Genomic DNA, 21,795 nt, shown 5'->3' with positions numbered 1-21,795 from the left:
GTTGTAAAGAGGAGGCTTCAATCTTTAAACATGTGGTAGTTTTATGTATGAGAAAAATTTTTGAAAGTTTTTGGAGATATTTAAATTTGCAACATTTTTCAGGCAAAATGGGTCTTGACTTATGGGAAATTTAAAGGCGTATTCATTGAGAGATTGATTTATATTTGGATATGAATATTGGGTTCGTATATGTCTAAACTCGATGTCAGGATTATTTCCGTAATTAGCGCTTGGTCTCATGGTTTGTCGCAGTGGCCCTCTCGATGCCGAGCTGTTTCATCGTGAATTTTAATTAGTGTATAATTATATCAGAAGGCGGTCGCCCTTGCGGAATAATAATTAAACAGGACGCTTGTGAAAAATGCTTGCGGTTTTTGTTTCAGATGCAGAGAGCGGTGCTACTGCTCTGTTGGCTGCCGCTCCTCAACCACTGCCACGCCGTACATCCAGGTAACGGAAAGAAACTATGCCTAGTTTCCCGTTTAATCGGCAATTTGGTAACTTCTAACCCGTATCTCGATAATCTGATGCCTCGGGTGTACCATCCCCAATTTGCTTTTAAAATCTCCTTTTTCTTTTTTACAATCCACTTTAAATACTGGCCGTCTAAACTTGCTTATACAGGCTGTCTCATAATTCATGGTACAAATTAGGTCACGTCGATTCTATGGATGGAAATAAGACGAAAATCAAGAATAACGAAATTGAGAATAACGAGGCTTCGTTTTCAAGAAAATTAAATTTAAATATCAGTCGAGTACACGCGTTCTTAATAAATAACCGATGTCACAGATATCAGTACAATGTCAGGGCTTGTTTACTATCAGAATACGATTATTCCCGACTCGTATCGAATTAGAACGTTATGTTCAAGTTGATAGTGACATCGATTATTTACTAAGGACGCCTGTACTCTACTGATATTTATTGGGTTGGCAACTAAATCTGCGACCTTTTGTTTCGTAATTAAAGAATTAATTACATTAATAAGATACAATTTTTTTTTCATTATTGGCTGTATCATTATAACCCCATTCAGTGATCATTTCTTTTGTACTGTGGAAAGCTCTGAATTTTGCGATTGATTTGATATAAAATACTCGTGCTTAAAAAGATACATAAATGGCTTTGTTTGAGAAAATGTGAAGGCCGCGAACTTAGTTGCAAACCTAATAAATGTAATTTTATTGATTTTCGTCTTATTTCCAGCCATAGAATCGACCTGACCTAATTTGTACCATGAATTATGAGACACCCTGTATTAAATTGTAATCTGGGACTTTTAAAATCTACTTTGATTCAGACATTGCCTAAATATTTATTGTCATAAATAAACAGTGAATGTTTACGAAAATTCACCATCTAAGGATTGATTCATGAAAATAAGAATTTTTATCTGAACGAATATTTTCGTTCAGCGGAGAAGATTATTAAATGAGCTTTGATTTATTTAATCAATAAATACCTAGTCTAATCACCAATTTTATAGATACCTACGTCTAGCCACAAGTTTTATATGTACCACAGTTTAGTCGTAAATTTTATAAATACCACACAATCTAGTCATAAATTTTACTCGTATTTTATATTATAGAATATATTATTATAAAATAGAAGGTAATTTACATTCTTGTCAATATGTCAATAGCATGCTTGGCTGTATAGTGGATATTAATGGTCACTGCAATCACTTTTCCATGATATATGAAGGTAATTAACGTTATTTGCTGTATATGAATATTATATTTATTCTGTACATTTTCATTCTCTTGTGCCTTACAATACGAATTAACTTCAGTGGTACCTCATCATTTTCAAAATTAAAATCACTCAGATATAATCAGATCGGATGATCAAAAACATATTATTGTTAATAATTACTTCAAATCGATAATACTTTATGCTTTTTTTTACACAGAACTTCCCGTAGCACAAATATATTATTTCCAACGGATGTCTGTTTCTGTCTTAATTAAAAGCAATAATTTAAACAACAGTTATTTACGGTCTGCTTGCAGTCGTATCGTGTTCCCCCGTCGCCCTAAATTGTTAAGCACTAAACCACGTAGAATCACGTGTGTCCATCAACGGCGGATTACTGACAACGTCGAGTGTACAAACCGCCAGATATTTTTCCAATTTGTGGGCACATACGTCCGAAACGTCCGCTGCCAGTCGTGTCCAGTAAAAAATTAACACCCATAAAGTCTGTTAAATTGCTTTATAACTAGACGACGATCGATCGTCGTGTTCTGCGAACCGATGGGGTTGATCGGCGAATCGTTTCCGGGTATCGTGCGAACATAAGTCGCATCAAACTTAACTTATAGCCAGAAGTCGGGTGTTTGAATGCGTTTGTATCCAGGCAACGCGTCCGACAGAAACAGTGGTTTGATCACTGGAAACGAGCGCACCCCTCCATGTTACAATTATCTGAATAGTGCATCTGGTGATGCAGGTTTGGAAACCCTAATCTAATTTCAAGTACCTATTTGTGCACTATTTGCATACATTCGGACAAATTGCAAAATTGTCCTTTCATTTCTTTCATAGCCAAACCCATTAACAGTACTTTAACATTGAAAAACATTTTATGAAATTAAAAATTTCTTTTTCCCAATGATTTGAGATTAGATCTTCCGTGTTAACATTTTCAGAAATATTTCATGCATTTTTGACAAAAATGAAGATATCCTAATTCTGTACAATGATTTCAATAAAAAGAATATATAAAAAAAACTTTTTAAAAACCACGCTTATATCAAAATGCACTAAAAAGAAGAAAATAATTCTTTTAAACATTAGTGACTATAAATAAAAGCGTGGAGCGCTAAACTATATTGATCTTCGTGGGCGGTACGCGTTTTTATTTAGTGCATTTTAATATAAGCGTGGTTTTTAAAAAGTTTTATTATACATATATTTTTTTATTTTCTACTATTTAGTCTCCTTTAAATGGAATGCAAGATATAGTAATATAATACTGGTATGAAATAGTAAGATATAGAAACGCAAGATATGGAAATACGCGAGATAGAATGAGGGGATGACTCCGAGAGACGACGTCTCTTGATGGAGTCCGAAATGTCTGAAATGGAATCGAATGAACGAAACACCACACTGACTGAGCTCCTTCGGATGCGAAATGGGTCAGTGGAGTGGGGATGAGTCGGAGTGGGAACGCGTAGTGGAGTGGGGAGCGCTGGCGCACGGAGTGGGGATCGCTGAACGCGATGACGTACTACCGAGTGTCGCGCGACGAGGTGTGGCGGTTAACATTACAATTTCTTTTCTCCTGAACGCACAGTTTTTTTAAAATTTGTTTTTTAATATTGCATTGTCATCCAGTTCTGAGCTATGTTCAAAGTTTCAAGTCTCTAGCTTATCGGGAAGTGGTTTAAAATTCGATTTCAAGATTTGACGCATACACCAACAACGACAACTCGGCAAGCTAATATCAGCGTGGTAAAATGAGTGAATGAAGAGCATTCATTCTTAACATGTTTCATGGAAAATTCTAGATAAATAAAAATGGAGTTTGCGAAATTCTAATAGCTGTCTCTAAGCGCGATGGCCATTAGCACTAAGAGAAAAGGTAGCTCTATTTTGATCATGAAGTGGCGATGGTATGATGATTTTATTCAAAGTCACGACTTGCATGGAGCCACACTTTCGCCCTCGTATATTGCGACACTTATTTATGCCATATCGGAAGCGTGTTACATGCTTTACCCCGCTTCGTACATGATCACCGATAGTGTCCTATGGCTCTGCTGCGCCGGTTCCGTAGATACACATTGAAAAATGATCGGGAAATGTGTCAACTATGTGCCCGCGCGTTAAATAGTTAAAAAATGAAGCAATATAGGACTAGACACCTTTATTTATTACACGAGTAAAATTAATTATCTCTTATCCGTCCCCTCAGTCAATTTGACACATTTTTCACAGTTTCTGAAAAAGTAGACGTATTGCACACTGCATACTTTATTAACTACAGCAACAATTTCACATTAATCTTATCCTCAGTTTTTTCATATCGATGTCCATCATATTGATCTTTTCTGTTAAAAATGATGACACCTTGATCTATTATACGCGCGATATTAATTAACTCACGTCCGTCACACAACATGTTCTCTATGTCACTATTTTTGTTGTAATATCATTATTCCTTCTCATTCATCTTTCCATTATATGAGCCGTTTACTTTGAAAGTGGCCTAAATCCAGTTTCGAGAAAAATCAAGCTAGCAATTTTAATATTAACTGTGTTTCAAATTTTATGACAAATCTAGTTGTTAATTTTGAAAGCGGCTCGAGTCCATTCTTGGTAAGAATACACATTGTTCACTTAATAATTGCTATTATTTTAATAGGAATTGTAGATTTAACTCTCTTAGATACACTTAAGGACTGTGATAAGGATTGGTATCCTACTTTTTAATTTCATTGAAACGCAAACTCTTAAATATCTCAATTTAAACTTAAATGGACATAGGCCACTTTCAAAATAAACGGCTCATATGTGCCATTCTTTTTTTTTGCCATTATGTTAATTTAACAGCAAAATCAAGACACAGGCAAGGGATTTTATTCCTATGTATATTCGTCGCTATGTCAACATTGCGCTCGTTACATTGAAATTTTTGAATGATGCATAAGCGACGATATCGTGTAGTTAACATGTGCGTGTGCGTGATTCATAACGTTTTGTCGATGTTACGCCAGAGTGACGAATGGTTCTGCCATGCGTTATTCAACAGGGTACACAGATCGATAGATATTTATGCAAACTGAGATATTTAAGTGCTAATTTATAGACGCTCGAGTTAACGAGAAATTTTTCTTTGCCGAGGATTTATTAGAGTCCATTATCGAGCTCGAAATTATATTGTTTTTGTGGAAACTTCAGCATGTTATGAGTATATATATATAGAATCCTTAATCTACTGATGAGATGTTTAACTAACGTGCGACATGAAGAGTAAAATACTTGTTAAACACGAGGTATAGAGCGATGGTTGGTGTATCCTGATTACAAATGCAGTTACAGTATATGTAATACATTGTATGAATATGCAGAGCGTTCCTTCAAAATTCGAGCACCTCAATATCTCCTTTGTTACTATAATGGTGATATTGGAAAATGTTTAAGGCAAAATTTGAATAACCTCAAAATTTAAAGAAAATATCATTTTCTTGTATAAAATCTGCTATCAAGTAAGAGGCAAACGAGAGACCCGAATATTAGCTGCGAAATCTGTTTGTGTCTTCTTTCATTTATATAAAAAAAAATCAAGAAGTTTGCTGAGCGTTAAAACTGGCACGGTTACGTCGTATTCGGTGCGGCCAACTTAAGCGATTCGAAATCCCTCGTTATTGTTACTTCATACGAAGTATAGTGCACTTCTAAGCATGAATTACAGTCTATAAAGTGTAACGATAACTGTAAACGTCTTTCAAACCATAAAGCTACGTAGTCGAATCGGATTTGTGACTGCAAGAGGAAAATTTAGAGCTAATAACAATTAATTAAGAATCCTCGCTCGGGTGGTATGAAATTTACATAGTTGCACGGCAATTTAAATTGCTACGGCCACTAATTTACGTAGTGTGTGTCACGGTACTTAATTATACTCTGCAGCATGCCTAAGATATGCACGATCTCCATGGATAATGTTAAACGTGATATATTTGCGGTTCAGAGTAGTTTACTGCAGAAACAGACTACGGAGAATTTAGAGAACAATGAAAAATTTCGTGTAACTTCACTGTTCATTTAAATAATCTTTCTGGATTTTATCCCAGAGTGAGTCTAATAGATTATCAAATTTTTAAGGATGTTTTTTAAATATTTACACATTGGTATGCAATGACAATATTTTCAATATTTTAAATGTTGCATCATTTTGATGAAATTTTTATTGTTTTTCCAAAGCTAGTTTGTTAATTCGTTGGAATCTAACTTTCAACTTCTTGCCTGGTTATACCCTGTACTTATTCTACTTGCCCGACCGTATGATATACTTGTTCTACTTGTCTGACTATACGCTGCGTTCATTCTACTTGGGTGACTAACAAGAGACCTTCAGTAATCCGATTCAGATGTTCTCTTCAACTTTGTGACTTTTGAAAATAGTGAAAAATGCGCTGATTAAATAAAGAGACACCGTGTTAGTTAATCAAGATATTGAGTTTTGTGGAATATTAAAATCCATAGAAAGTATATGAAGACATGTCTGATAATACTGTGCTCATTCTACTTGTATCGATAATGCAGTTTATATCTACAAAGCCATTCCAAGTACTTTTATACAAGTGATTTTCATTTCATTATACGGCTTGAACTTACCGACATAGAATAATGACTATTAATTGACGGTTCTAATAATGCTCAGTGTATTTTCTCCTAAATTTTTAATCACGTCTAGGATAACATAAGAGAACAGAAACTTCGGAAGATTGTTTCGTCCTCCAAAGTAAACTTACCAAAGAACATGTGTTCCTGGCTTTTAGCTCATCTACACGCCAGCCAAGTTTCATTTCGGTCATCGAACACTCGGATACTTGCTACTTCTAAATTGAGGATAAACAAGTAAATCTTACAAAAATAATAAAACAAAGTCTGTGGCTTTGTATTAAAATTAAACAAATCTATGGAATCACCACATATAAATTTTCGACACACCTTCAGCATCTAAAAGAGTGTTTAAAAACTGGCATGAAATCGTGGACGAAAAGTCACCCATTTCAACTGTGCTTTCACCGTTAATGATATTCGCAAAATTATTCGTAAATAACTTGGCTATCTACGTATCTTAATTAGCCCGACGTAATTGCTTTACGCAACCGTGTTGCAGAGCCATGTGAATTAACGTTATGCTAAATACTATCGCGTGTAAACAGGGTGTGTCCAACCACGATCGTTTTTACAATTTTTGTTCGCGATTTATCTAGCTGGTTTCCATAAGATTAAAACTCAACGTGTTGGTAATAATCTCGTTCCCAATCAGCCGTGTAATGTACCGATAATTGGATGCATGCGAAACAAAATTTGGACCCATTCATTTGCCATAATTGGCTTCACACTGAAACGCAGAAAAAATATTCATCAAAGAACTACATAAGTATTTATATAATACATTAATGAATACGATTATTCAACAAGATGACAAATTTAATTATTTCTTCATGGGATTACTGCCTTTCACATAATGTTTTGTACTTGTAGAAAAATTTCCGTAATCTATTGCACGTGTGTAGGAAGTTGTAACAATGTAAACGACTACACGTCACGCGAGATGAATGTTAACTTCCTACTTTAATCGTGTTTTTCTCGAAAGATAAAGTTTCGAGAAAAACGAGTTCGAAGTTTTTTCTCTATCAGTGACATGGAAATATGTACCTATACTTGTTTCAAACCATTTACTAACTTACAGTGACTTGGATTAATATTCGGACACTCTAAAAAAGACAATAACTTTTTCGATATAGTACTATATGATTTGAACTTTTTTGGGAGGCTATAGCAATTAGTTTACTACTGGATGTGAAAAATAATTTTTTCAAAAATTGCAATAGAAAGGAATTGTAGAAAAAATACTAAAAGTTGCATTTTACAACTTTTTTATGTGGGCCTATGTAAAGAATCTAAAAAATACGTTTTGAAGATCCGTGTCAATTGAACAAATTCTGAAAATTTCGTGAAAATCGGTCGACGTTGCAGTGAACTACAAACGTTTAAAGATTGTAAAAAATGCAGATTTTCACGATTTTCGGCATGTAATTGCAATAAATCTAAGGATTCTTACATTCTTTCAAACTTTTCCAGTACATATAATACACACAGATCTACAAAACGTATTTTTTAAATTTTCAATATAGGCCCACATAAAAATTTGTAAAATGCAACTTTTAGTATTTTTTCTACAATTCCGATCAATTGCAATTATTGAAAACATTTTTTTTCACATCTTGTAGTAAACTACTTGCTTTAGCTTCCCGAATATTAATCCGAGTCACTGTATGACTCCGTTATTTCTAGAAATTCAAACAAGTTCTTCTGCAGATGTATTGTTAAAGTCTGAGAAAATTCCGTCTATTATTAATTCTCAGTTGTTGTAGCAAACAGTGAATGATATTTAATGAATACTATTATAACACTATTGCATAATTGTTAATGTTAAATTGACATCTCGAATTTATTTATAATATTCATATAGATAATTTACGGTTCAAAACCTGTTAATATTTCATGGCACCCTTTCTAATAACCATTCTAAAATTTTAATTTCATCTAAAACTTTTATTACGTACAAATTAGAACAGAATTTTGTGAAAAACATAAGTTAATGTGCCTAATATTCTTCTAAAATCACGAAACCCTATCTGGTGAAGCCAATTTTTTCGCAACAATGTTTTCCCCATGCGAATTCACCTGCATCACCAATTTGTCCGATTTACACCCCTGTCGCCGCGCCGGCTGAACGAACAGGAACGAGAAAATTTATGTTGGTGTTAATGATTCGTTAGGCGACAGTGGGACGCGGTTGTAACTACGATTTGTGCGTTGAACAAAAATTACGATTTTAATTAAAGTCCATCCGAGGCAGAAGAGGCTCGCGGCAGAGAATACGAACGCGGGTGTATTTAGTGGGCGGCGGTGTTGTAATTGAATCCCCGGGATCCGAAGACTATCGTAAAATCCTAATTTGAAACGGCTCGCCGTGACACAGTCGTAATTCCTCGAGACGCTCGGCGATGAAAATTCGCGAGAAGCGCGAGAGAAAAAAAAAAGAATGGCCGTGAAAAAAGGGCGTCCGGTTTCATTACATAGAGACCGGGGGCGTCGTTCGCGGCGTTATGCAAAAAGTGCATCGCATTTAATTTGGTGAACCGTGGACAGCACAAACGGTATTCATTGCTTCGGCTGGCATCACTGAACCTGTTACCTTGCCACATTCGTGTCACATATGCGGTTAACAGCACGGAACAAATAGCATTCCGCGCGTCCCTTTTTACTCCTGTTCCTTCCACCCTCCCCACTGTATAGCCTGTTGACCATTTTCGCCACATTTTTCGGCCGCTTTGTGATGCGCCCGTAAACAAACAGTCAAAACTAGGACATGCATACTCGCGATATCGCATTTGCCGTGTTCTGTTCTCCACCGCGTGAAAGAATTTACGATCCTATGATTATAAAAAGTCAGCACGGTGGAAATGGTTTTTCTGTTCGGCACGTAACGATAATGCAATGTAAAACATTTCTGTTATGGCTTCTCTCGTTCGGCTGGCTTCGCAGATTTCAGTTCGTGCGAATTTATCCGCGGAAACTGAAAGAATCCAGAAGTTTCCGAATTTTTTAGTGCACTGTGTTTCTGACGAGGTGAAATATGCGAAAAATGGAAAAAAGTCGATAAAGAAACTAGAATACTATTTTAAAGGGACTGTTCATACAGGCTGCGGCCGAATAACATGTACAAACGGGCACAAGACGATTCCTTATAAGAAAGAAAGCAAAAAATTAATAGAATAAAATTTTTTCAGTCGAGAAGCTTCGTTTTCGAGGAAATCTAGTTTGAAAATGCAGCGAATACGCGTGCTATTCGATAGGAATCGTCTGACGCGTCATGACTGACAATTCTACTTCAGATCTTTAAACTCGATTTTCTCGAAAACGAGGCGTCAAACGAAAAAATGTTATTCCTTTTTTTTTCGATTTATAGCTACGTGTAGATCACCCCCTGTCTGCTTGCGCATGTTATTCGGTCGCAACATGTACAGTGAGTCACGAAAGTATTCGAAAGCTCTGAAATGGAACGTTTCACGCTTAAAAAAAAGAGTCATATTACGAATTACAAAACATTTTTTATTTCCACAGTAACGTATAAGTATCAGGATTATACATGTTTTTAAAGCTCTCTGATAACACATAAACAATATTTATAAAACATTTCTTAGTAATATCAGTTAAATGAATGCCACAAAAGTATTCGAACGGCTAAATAACAGTACACATTTTAAACAAATTACAGTGTTTTAGTATTTTGTCAGACCACCCTGAGCACTTATTACAAAGACATATGTAGTTGCCCGAAAAATCGGCCTACCCAACTTATCGCTCCACAATTCCGTAGTACATTCTCCACGTGAGCGGTAAACACCAGCTAGTAGAAGTAATCCAATATATGCACGAAACGTAGAAATGTTAATGTTTTCCCAATATTCCTTCAATTTCCGAATGCCGTATAAATTTGTCATTGAAATAATGGTAATTGAAAAACACCGCGACAGAACGTAAGAGTACGTGTGTCATATTGACACACAGAGACTCTTCCGTAACAAATTCGACTTGCAATTTTGACATCATTATTTTCCATGAACAATTCTAAGCATATGTGATTCGCATTAAAAAAATAAAAGTCACATAGTTTCGGGCAAAACAAATAGCAGAACAGTATAACTTAATTCGGGAAAACTGTGTCAAATTGACACGAGGGACGAATGAGGGTTAAATATCAGAAAGCAAAGCTAATATGCGACTTGGTATTTCGTCGAGTAAGAGGATGGTAGACCGGTCTCACATGTTCCGCCGGTTAGCGTACACAAACAGCACGCAAGCGAAATGCATATGGTATGCTGATAGCTTCTTGACGTCTCTCCAGCGTTTAGGCATTTCCGTTTGCTTTGATCTGGAACGACACGATGGTGGTGTATCAACTGTTTAATCTTCACGCGGAATGCGCTTACCCGTTCGGACTGGCCATGAAGTTTAATAACACCGTTCGCGGAAGGTGCTGAAAGTTTTGGCTTCATCTATACTCACCGGGCGCGCAGGTCTCGTTATATATACATATATAAGCGAATTTGCTCGTGCACTCCCATTAAAGTAGGAAGTAAGTCGATGCGAGAGGAACATCTATTAAGAGAGCTATTCATTTCACGTAGCCGAGTGCGTACCGTCGTCTCTATAATTAAGATTCATTGCTTAGCTGGTTGAAGACGTGCCGGACTTTGACGTTTTATTATTCGGAATGACCATCCTGGCACAAAATTAACGAGCACCGAGCTCCCTGTCGTCTTCAATGTAATTTACATTATTGCGACGAGCTATGTTTTACATTAAAGTTACGTAATGAATTTGACACTCATTAGGTGCACGAAAAATATTGGATATTTAAGCATTTATACCGAGTTGGTTATGAAATTCCGATTATGTTCACGTCACAGTGAAAATTCTTGGAAGCTAATGATTTAATTTTAAATACGTTGGGAATATTAACACTACTAATACTCTCTCTCTCCAAGTATTCTTTTATTAGGTATGTAAGTAATTAAGAATTTTGTTCTGAGATGAGAAGAATTTATATTTACTCGGACTTCTTTTACTGATTTGTTTTATTTTGAGGCGAATAAAAATAATATTCCTTTGATACTATTCAGTATTAGATTTAGAAGAGTTAATGGTAATTTTTCTTTTACGGATCGTTTCGTTCAAGAAAACCTGCACAGAAGGGAACGTCAAATTCAATATTATTTTAACAAAACCTTTATAGTTTGGCTTCATAACTCAAAACAGTTCTCCTGGTAATACAAATTGCATGCAAATTGCAGGGAATGGGAGGACGTTATTTTAAAAATTTGCATATACCTCTTTGATGGACTGCATTTTCGAGTACTTGGAACACGTTATCATAGGAAACGTAATCTTCTAGACAACGTTTTAACGTAATGAAAGTCTAGCATGCTAAAGATGTAGTTTGAAAAATGTAATTTTTAAATCGGTCACAGAATTCTCATTACTTTTATTTATGATGCTCTTTTTATGGGCATGATACGGCATTTTCGCGGTGGTTTGTTTTTAAATATATGCAGATCACCGGACTGCAGAATTTTATTCGAACAACAGCCGATGAGATAAAAATGATATGCATACAAGTTGTTTACAGCGTTTTATTGCTTCGAATACGACGCATATCGAGGCGAATCATTATGCATCCGTGCTACGAATGGCGAGAATTCTTCACTGTATTTCTCCAATAACTGGATAATGATTTAGAGACTATATCGAGAAATCAAAATTTCACGCAGGATTATTGTGAACGTTAATTAGCCTAGGGGAGACCTGAACAATTTTAATACATTACCTGCGGGTAATGATCAATAAACGAGAATAATGAAGTGCAAAATATTAATCACATTGCTTGCCATAGTCGCATTTATAATTTACGATCAGCAATGTTAATTAGTCAAGTAGATATTTCGATCCATGACAAAATCGCTTAAAAATTCCAGCAGCCCCGAATCGATGGCTCGAAAGGGGTAGTCAGTCGATCGGGGAAATTTTTTCCGGTAGAAACATTCTCTGGCTTCTAATTGATCCAAACCGTGCCTTAACTATACTTAGCTGGCTGACCTGGCTCCTATCGATCCAATCAAGTGGAAACTCGAAAGTCAGAGCCGAAACCCAATTGAACCGATTAGCAATACCGTGGTTTCATCCGTAGCCTCGCGCCCACGATTGTTTGATGAGCTCACCTTGTTACCTAAGTTGCGGAAAAGTTTGTCAGGGTTTCCGGCCGGCTGGCAATTTCCGCGGCGGTGTTAAACTTATTCCCGCTGATCACCTGTGGGATGAATACCGGAGCCGCGGCATCGCGGAAAGCCTGAATCCCAATGAGAGCTGGGAAATGCGTGGCTGCTTTTCCCCGTGTATTATTCATTGGGAGCAGCCGATATCAGCCAACGGAGAAATGATAACGAGATGTCGGCGCGAGGATCCCGGTCGCTGGTTTTGTTGCTCGTTATTATTCACAGCGACGCGAATGCGTCTTTCGAGAGATTTAATATCTCGATACTTTAATACTGTTGGATCTCAATGCCTCGTATCGGGGATACTTCAATACTTTATCGTTTCATAGCCGAACCAAGCACATTCTTCTACGATATTCGACTTTCTACCGAAGCGATATGAACCTCTAGGAGAGAATCGTAATTGTCTGTGTGTCGTCTGTAAGAAGCTTTCTTATTTGAAAGATCTGAGGGACCTGTTACGTGCACAGAGTATAGATTTCATGGTTGATAGAAACGATTCTATAGGTTTAGATCGATGATACTGTACCTGAATAATTTTATTTGTCGAACTGTTGCTGATCTGTTCAATGCTTTTCTGGACTGTGTTATTTTATATCTTTGGCACAGCCACTTTTTCTATTTTTCCTATTTCAGATTTTAATTAATGTACATAAGCAAACTTTTATCTGGAACTACATATATATATATATATATATATTAATTTTTATGTTGTGAAGGGATCTACCAAAATAAACTATAGGAAGTTTTTTTAAGTAAAAAACATTCTATTTTTAATTTTATTGGTTTTTTTATTTAATTATCAGGTATCATCTATGACAATTATGTGTGAAAGACGATATCTGTCAAATGACCACCACGACTACGTTTACAGACATCAATTTGAAGAAATGCTCAATTCTTGAGAATGACGTGGAATTGATGTTGATGGGTCATTAGCAACACTTTCGAACGAGCTGTTTCTGGTCTCACAGACCAAATATTTATCATGAACAGATCCAGTTTCATCAAATTTTTAAACCAAATTTCGAATTGTTTGCTCTGATGGACGATTATGTGTGCCGAAAAAATCACGTAATTTACGATGTGTATTTTTTTGCAAAATAAATTTTAATAACTGTAACACGCTTTTCAATCGTATACGACTCCATTGTTAAAATTGTCTATCATTGTAGGTTAGAAATATCAAGGAAGTAACAAGAAACGAACATGGAGTTTGACAGATATTCTGATTGTGAGATGGAAATCAGATATTGTCGTCTGTTCAATTGCTTATTCACTCGGTGCAGCAGTAGGTTATATGGTTTGATTGAAACCAAGAAGGGAAGTTTGTATCATCGGGAAAAGAACCACCGACGGCTTAGTCTTCCCAAGTCTATAAGCACCTTTAAATAAAGAAAAGGATCAACAGCGATTTTTCCTTTATCTCCGGAATCCTCTCGATGGTATTACAAGGATTTTCTCTCGGAACTTGGTCGTCTTATGAACACGCGCAACAGCAAAGTTGACTTGTTCCTCGTCTGTGCTCTCCGTGGATTTCTGTACCTAGGAAAAGAACAATTGAAAGTAGATTAGAACAATACATATTTCTTATTTAAACCATGTACCCAAAATTGAGTTTCACCAGCTTTCCTGTATGAGAATAAAAACATTAACAATGAAACACGAAATAGTAAAATATCAGAAGAATGTGCTGTTATTAGCAAATCATTAAATTTATTATGAAAAGACCCAATACACATACATAAAGCCTTCACATCAATTTTACTACTTTGATTTCAATCTTTTGCCCACGAGTGGCAACAATTTCCACACTACTTTCGTCAGTACTTAATAAACTGCTAATAAATGAAGAGTGGTAAGAACCTTCACTCTTCCTCATTCACACGGTTTCGTGGAAGAAAATTTCTGGAGTTAATCTAGACCCAAGTACAAAGGGTGGCATAATTTAAGGAAACGTGAATTTGTTGAAAGAATGATTTCGAACCTGTGTGACGCACACATTTTTAAACAAAGCGTTCAAAGCGTCGATCGGTACGCAGACACGCGAAGCACGTTTATCAAAGGAACATGCTTTATTCGCGCGGAACGACGGATTCCGTAAAGCATCCTCGTTTCTCGAGCGGCTCACGTCTTGTTTCGTAAATACGGACGCATCTGTGCATTTATATCGGCGTTCGACCACGTCCTTGCGATTCAGAAGCATATCGGGGCCGTAATTCCTTCGCCCCGTCTCAATAACGGCGGGCGGGGGCTACGTGCGATGAGAACGACGGCAATAAGGAATACATTTTGACAGATAAAAAAGGAGACGATTTGGAAGACGAAATATACATATATACATACACACATATATATATATATATAATATATACATATGTATAATACCGTGTAGCGTTTTTGGTCCCGTTGGCAAGGCAACCAGCTCGCTGGCGAGCATATAGTGTGAAGTAATAACGGGAGAGATTCGGGCACGCCAGATTTATCGCGGCAACGCATAGCAATGACGTGACAGGAACGGCAACGAGGCCCAACGACAGCTGGTGCACGCGGCCCTATCTACGCGCTCTCTCCTGTGCATTTAACGTATGTACGTCCCAGGAACTCCTCCGAATAACGAGAGATGAACCCCTACGAACTCGCCTGTCTTATAAACAACCGGAGTTCATCTTGTACACGCGGACTGCAGCTGCAAAGCTCCGGATTTCGAAGACGCTATCAATTTTTCTGCCTTCTTCTCACATATTTGACCCTACACGTGCTCGCTACCCCATTTTTCCATTCTATTATAGAACCTTTAAACAACGAATTATCGTAGCATTTCATCTCCTGCTTGAAGAAACCACGACACAGCCGTCGAATAAATCCAAATTAATAGGAAATAAATCATTCAAGTTGAATGTAAAATTAAAATTAACTTGAAACAAAGTAAAGTATTTATATATATTATTATATATTTAAATGCGATTCATTCGAGAATAAATTTAAATCGATGAAAAATAAATTCGCTTGAACACGGTATTAATTTAGATAAAAATTATAATAAAAAATAATCTTGATTTCCATCGAATGATTGAAACATAGATACGCATCACAGCAAGGTCCTTGTTGTACGTCGTACACTTTGACGTCAGAGGCTCGGAGATAACGAAACACACGTGCAGTCACTTTGACTTTCGCGATTATAATGAGCCGCGATTGGAGCCTTGAGATCGTGAGGGTTGGAGTGGGGGCAAGTCCCCGATGATCAGCGATGGCTCCCGAATTGGGACCGGCGGAGCGCGTTCCCTTCGATAGAATACATGACATCACGTAGGAACGTCTCATTAGAATTGTCTCATCAACCTCCTAATAGACGGATGACTAGTGACGTGCGTCACCTGTTGGCAGCATCGCACGATTTAAGGCGGTAGACTCGTTTCCAGGATTGCAAGGGTGCGGGATTCGCGTTCTCATTTCTCGACAATACAAAAATCGGGGTTTTCAGTAGTCAAAAACGCTAGATAAAAAAGTGATCTAGTGCGCTATCGCCCTCAAAAGTCCTCTTTTTCGTTTACGAGGCGTAATTTCCATTATTCGGCAGCATGTAGCTACGAAAATAGCTATTTTCCCCATTTTTGTATTATCGAGAAATAAGAACGCGAATCCCGCACCCTTACAATCCTGGAAAAAGGAGTCTACTCCATTAAAGAGAAATTTTCGAGTCAATATTAACAGTATACATATAAAAATTGATCGAACTGCCAGAAAATTATGTTGGAGGAGTGGACTCCTCTAAATAAGTAAATCGGTTTTGTGAAATTTGTATGAGTGGATATCTGTGTAATTTCGAGACTGTCTCGCCTTAATATCCCCTCGTGCTTATTTAGATTTCGTTTGTATTACAAATAAGGTAATGGGATTTTTCGAATTTATGCGTAGCCGAGGGCGGTCACGTTTACCAGACTGGCCAAACTAGAGCGTGCTGGCGGCGACCATATAATGTGTGTTTATTATGTGTGCGATACAAATTTCGGTACCTTCAGCGTTGCTTAAGAGAACTCCATATTCTCGGTAGCGATTTAAAAAGATGCGATTAGACATCGAATTTTCTTGCGGTCTTGTATTTTAAAAATGCTACTCTAAATTTTATAGAAAAAATTAAAATATTGGTAATTATGTAGCTCGGAAATTAGAAAAACAAAAAATAAAGAATACGTTTTTCATCTGTCGAATTTAAGGTTAGGACAAGCCAGAAATGTACCTACATATACAATACATATACACGTTTTATATATGTAACACTTACAAGGGAACGTGTCGAACTCGCACAAGACCATTTTGATGAAATTTACATGAGAGATATTTCTCAGAAAAATATTTGACACGTATTTTTTTTTATAGACGGCTATCCTTGCCGAAGGAGTGTAAGCGACCCCTAAAGTTGGGGGTTGGAGCCATATTTTCTAAATACTTTCGGAACTGGAGGGTGGAAAGGAAACAATCTCTCTAAAATTATTTGGCATTGAATTAGGGATATATGTTCAGATATAAAACATTTAAAATATATCATTTCTTTAAAAAATATATTAAACTCTTTTTCATAATTTCCTTTACTAAACCTTAGTAAACGTTCATGTAAGTACGGAATATGTGCAAAATTTATTTTTTGCCACTTAAGAATAGCTAGACTGTGGATGTTATGCATTTATGAACAATTTAAAAATGTAGTTAAAATTATCGTTAATAAGTTAATTTATAGAAACTATATATATTAAAAATATATCTTCACGTAACTCCTGTTTCATACAATTAATATACAACATTTTTATTTTACATGACCATCCATAACTATTGCAAACGTTATGTTATCCTATTCTAATATACACACTACTACAGGAACTATTATAAACATTTACCATATTGAGCGCAATCATTCTGTACCATATGTCGCTAGTTGTCCCTTCAGCAAGCATACGAGGTATCGCAGGTGCAACTGTGATGCGGTACCAATCACCGCTACAGCTGTACACTGACTTACAAGGTAACATACCGAAGCCATAACGGAAGCAATAGATCAGAAACTGCTAAAGTTAGAAAACCATTTCACTCAGCTAAGTTGTCCATTATTTAGCAAGGAATCCAGTAGTGCAAAACGATCCCAGATAAATACACGTAACGCTGTATTTAAAATAACCATTAAATAAAATAATAAATAACCATTATAATTTATAATAAATTATAATAAATATATATACATACATATACAGGGTGCCCCACGTAACACTTTTCACGATTTTTCAAGTACTTGTGATAATGTGACAAAAAAATATTTTAAACAAAAGTTGATCAGTTTTCGATTGGCTATACGTTGCAATAAAGAGAGTTTGAAATTCTTTTTTTGTTAGTATTTTCAAGGCCACCTTCATTTTTTTAAATGGCACTTGGTATTTTTGACTTAACAGTACTATAGCCCGTGTCAAAACGAATTCAACGACCTAGCATATCATGACCTTCGGATGACCTTGAAGTACCATTTAAAAAAATTAAGGTGACCTTGGCAATAATTGAAAAGAAAATTTTCGAACTTTTTTCATTGCAATGTATAGCCAATCGAAAACTGATCGACTTTTGTTTAAAATATTGTTTTGTCAGATTATCGCAAGCACTTAATTGAAAAATCGTGAGAAATGTTACGTGGGACACCCATACATATAATTTAAATTTAAAATATATAATTTTATAACAAATATATATATATATATTAAAATAAATATGTATTTAATATTAAAGTTAAAAGGTACCAGTATAATTGTAAGGTCAAAGAACTTTCAGAGCAAGCTTCCGCATCAGAAGTAAAACGTGTGTTAATTTGTTTCACGTCGAAATATAAGTCTACATATTCTTGTAAATGTAAATCATTCATTTTTTACATAAATCTTGCTCAGAGTAGAATAAAATTAGAATAAACAACGGGCTGAAGGACAGAACTTCGTTGATCCTTGCCCAGGTCGAAAGTTACACTATTCCTCCGCATATTTGTGCGGAAAAAGCGTACACCGAGAAGTATAAAATACGAATAAAATGAAATATTCATTTTTGCGTTTGGTAGAGTAGAAGTTGGGACAGCCGCCGCATATGCCAGGGAACGGTGGTTGGACTTTTCGGCGATACGTCAGGACGTTCGGTCGCTGCCATCGTTCCCCGACGTCCTTCAGGCGAGTGCTGTCTTCCCGTCGCCGCTGACAAATCGGACGCGGTTACACGCACAAGTAGGTCGCGAGACAATTTCACACCGAAAATGTTTTCCGGCGCGTTGGACAGCGGTGACGATAAAATCGATACGTTCACACCGCGGCGTGAAGGTGTCCGCGGCGGCGGCGGCGGTGATATAGTCGGTTCGCGACAAATCGAGTGGTCGCCATAAAAATCCCTGGACTGAAAAAAGGGCGTGAGAGCGAGGGGGGCCGGCGGGGAAGGGATGAAATTCCACGAGCACAATTTTCAACCGATATGTTCGGCCGACCCACGCCCGCCACTTCGCGACGAATATCTGGCATCATGGAAATTCAATTTCAGGGATCACCGCCGCACGCTCAGGATTGACCAGCCACCCCACCTCCCCCCGTTAAAAATAAGTCCACCGTTGAAAATAATTAATAACTATCGCGACACCGATCGATGCCTCGTCAAGCTGTTGAATATCGTCAAGTTTATTTTTCTGACGAAATTCGGTCGAGGGCTTTCCCTTCTTTCCATTTTTTTTTCTTCTCTGCCGCCACACCTTTCTAGCACCCCCGGAGTTTACACAGCCTGAATCAATTTACGTTTGACGGCAAACGGAAATGTCGATAGTATTCGACAGCTTTGACGATTCACAAAATTCTTTACATAATACGAAATATACGTCGAGCCGGTCGGAATTGGAAAAATATGTTGGGTCATAGCGTTCGTCGGCTAATGTTGGATCCCGATTGACGTGCGATGGAAAATTAAAATGGAGGATAAAAGCCATTTGTGACGTCAATACGCGGTTGCTTAACAGGAATGCCAGCCTCCGAGATTTGCGAACGCATTTATCGAAATTGTTTAGGCGCGGTAGACTGTGTTCTATTTTACATCAAACATCTGACTTGAAATGAAATGAAATGAAATTGTTGATATAGTGTTAAAATCTATAGATATTCATCACGTGTTCTAAAAAATTAATTTCTTCATCGTGTATAAAATTGTAAGCATGTATAGTTAAAAAATAAATATTTTGATGAAATTATACAAGTATGAATTATCCAATAAATTATTCTTTGATTTATTCCTAATACCAGGTAGAAAGAGAAAATACCTACAGTAGAAACAGTGTGTATATGGTCAGACACGCTTCGAAAAGAGAACCGCCTCTCGTCTTCAAACAATGTCCAAACTACTCTATGCATTTCAATTATTTAAATTTCAATACTAAAATTGAATTGTTTCAAGAAGCACAAAATTAATCAATGGCTTAATTTTCAGTATCCGAATGAAATGAACGGAAGTTCCACAGACACGTCATTGAACCTGAACGGAAACGGAAAATTATTCGCAGCTAAGTTTGAACCGGATAGATCGCTTTCAGTATATTTTTAAACAGCGACGTCGGACACTTCGCAGGAAACTGTCGGTCACGTCCTGCAGAAGCGACAGCAAGGAATAAAAATTGCAGAGCCAAGTTGTTCGGGTTGCTCGAGGTACACAACGGGATTAGCAAGTTGCGTGATGGCTACGATTAACAATTTACGAAACTTTCGTAGCTGTGTTGCCACTCGACTGGATGATATTTCGAGTATTTCGTCTCCGCTCGTAAGCTGACATTGATAAGTCGGGAGAGCGTGTCGCGATAAAGTGAATCTATGTATCCTAGGTTGCAGTTGGGAGCTTTGTACTATATATGTATCATTGATCTATTTTTTCAAAAATTTACACGCTGTGCTATTTATATCGGGGATCGCGGCACGTTCCTGTTAAAATTTGAAGATTATGATCGGAGATAGTACCACGTGATATACACATACAGGATGTCCTGTTTAAGTAAGAACAGCAGGATATCTCGGAAGGCGTTGTCGTCATCAAAACAGTGTTCATACAAAAGTTGTTTGGTATGACGGGCTACACGTAAAGTATATGTAAAGTATTACATAAAGTATATCCCACGTGACAGTAATCCTGTTTCGCGCAGCTTAGAAGATGGTGGGGGCGCAGCGAGCCTCTCATCTCTCACTCCACTACCCACTCCCCACTTTCTTGAACCAATTATGGCGAAGATGGGCAAAGACGAACGAAAACTGATCTTTCCGCGGGGTTACTCTCTCGTGGGACATACTTTAGTATTAATTGTTTTCTTGTAGGTGGAATAGTGGACGAGATCTGAAGATCAATCTACTTTTCTTAAATGAAATATTATATTTTTTTCTTCAGAAAATAACAGCAGGTACTGAGACAAATCCAAAGAGGTGCTATATGATATTATTCTGATTTTGATAAAAGTAAATTGTTAGCTTATGTTTACATCCTGCAATCCCAAGTTACTGCAATTATGATATTATAAACAGATTGAGGACTATTGTCGATGCCGTAAATTATAAATTATAATTGTCACTTAGTAGTTAAATAATTTTTCATCCTTCATCCTTTTCATCCTTGTAAGCTAACGATTTACCTTTAATCAACTCAGAATAATATCATACAGTACCTTTATGGATTTGTCTCAGTACCTGCTGTTATTTTCCGAATAAAAAAATATAATATTCCATTTAAGAAAAGTAGATTGATCTTCAGATCTCCTCCACTATTCCACCCAGAAAAAAATAATTAATACTACGTAATTTAGCTCGTCATATCAAACAACTTTTGGACGAACACTTTTTTGATAACGACAACGCCTTCCGAGATATCGTGCTGTTCGCACTTTAACAGGATACCCTGAATAATACCTAAAATAAACTCCCCGACTTTAAAGAACGGATTCGAAAAAATACTCCAGGATACGGAAAAATATAAAAATTGTGAAAATTGTATTATATTTTGTAAGACTACATATTTTTATTGTCACGGAATAATAATTTAGATCAGCGTCAATCAAATGTGAAAGATATATGGTCTATCCAACAGGAAGATAAAGGGATTTTCTTACCGTGATATTCTTGAGGGGTAGCATATACGAGAAAATTTTATAGTACATTTTTGGCTT

At 36.7% G+C, this 21,795-nt stretch overlaps 1 protein-coding gene across 1 annotated transcript in view; it reads left to right on the top strand.

Moving 5' to 3' along the window:
• Positions 1–21,795, top strand: part of Sol1 — a 667,060-nt gene that overhangs the window by 100,191 nt on the left and 545,074 nt on the right. The window contains exon 2 of the mRNA XM_076439137.1: positions 384–450. Coding sequence (XP_076295252.1) covers positions 384–450 — 67 coding nt within the window. The remainder of the gene's footprint in view (positions 1–383; positions 451–21,795) is intronic.

Source organism: Lasioglossum baleicum, chromosome 15, assembly GCF_051020765.1.
Source record: "Lasioglossum baleicum chromosome 15, iyLasBale1, whole genome shotgun sequence".
Classification (NCBI taxonomy): domain Eukaryota; kingdom Metazoa; phylum Arthropoda; class Insecta; order Hymenoptera; family Halictidae; genus Lasioglossum; species Lasioglossum baleicum.
The sequence above is the reverse complement of the archived record's forward strand: the minus strand, read 5'-3'. Positions and strand labels throughout refer to the sequence as shown.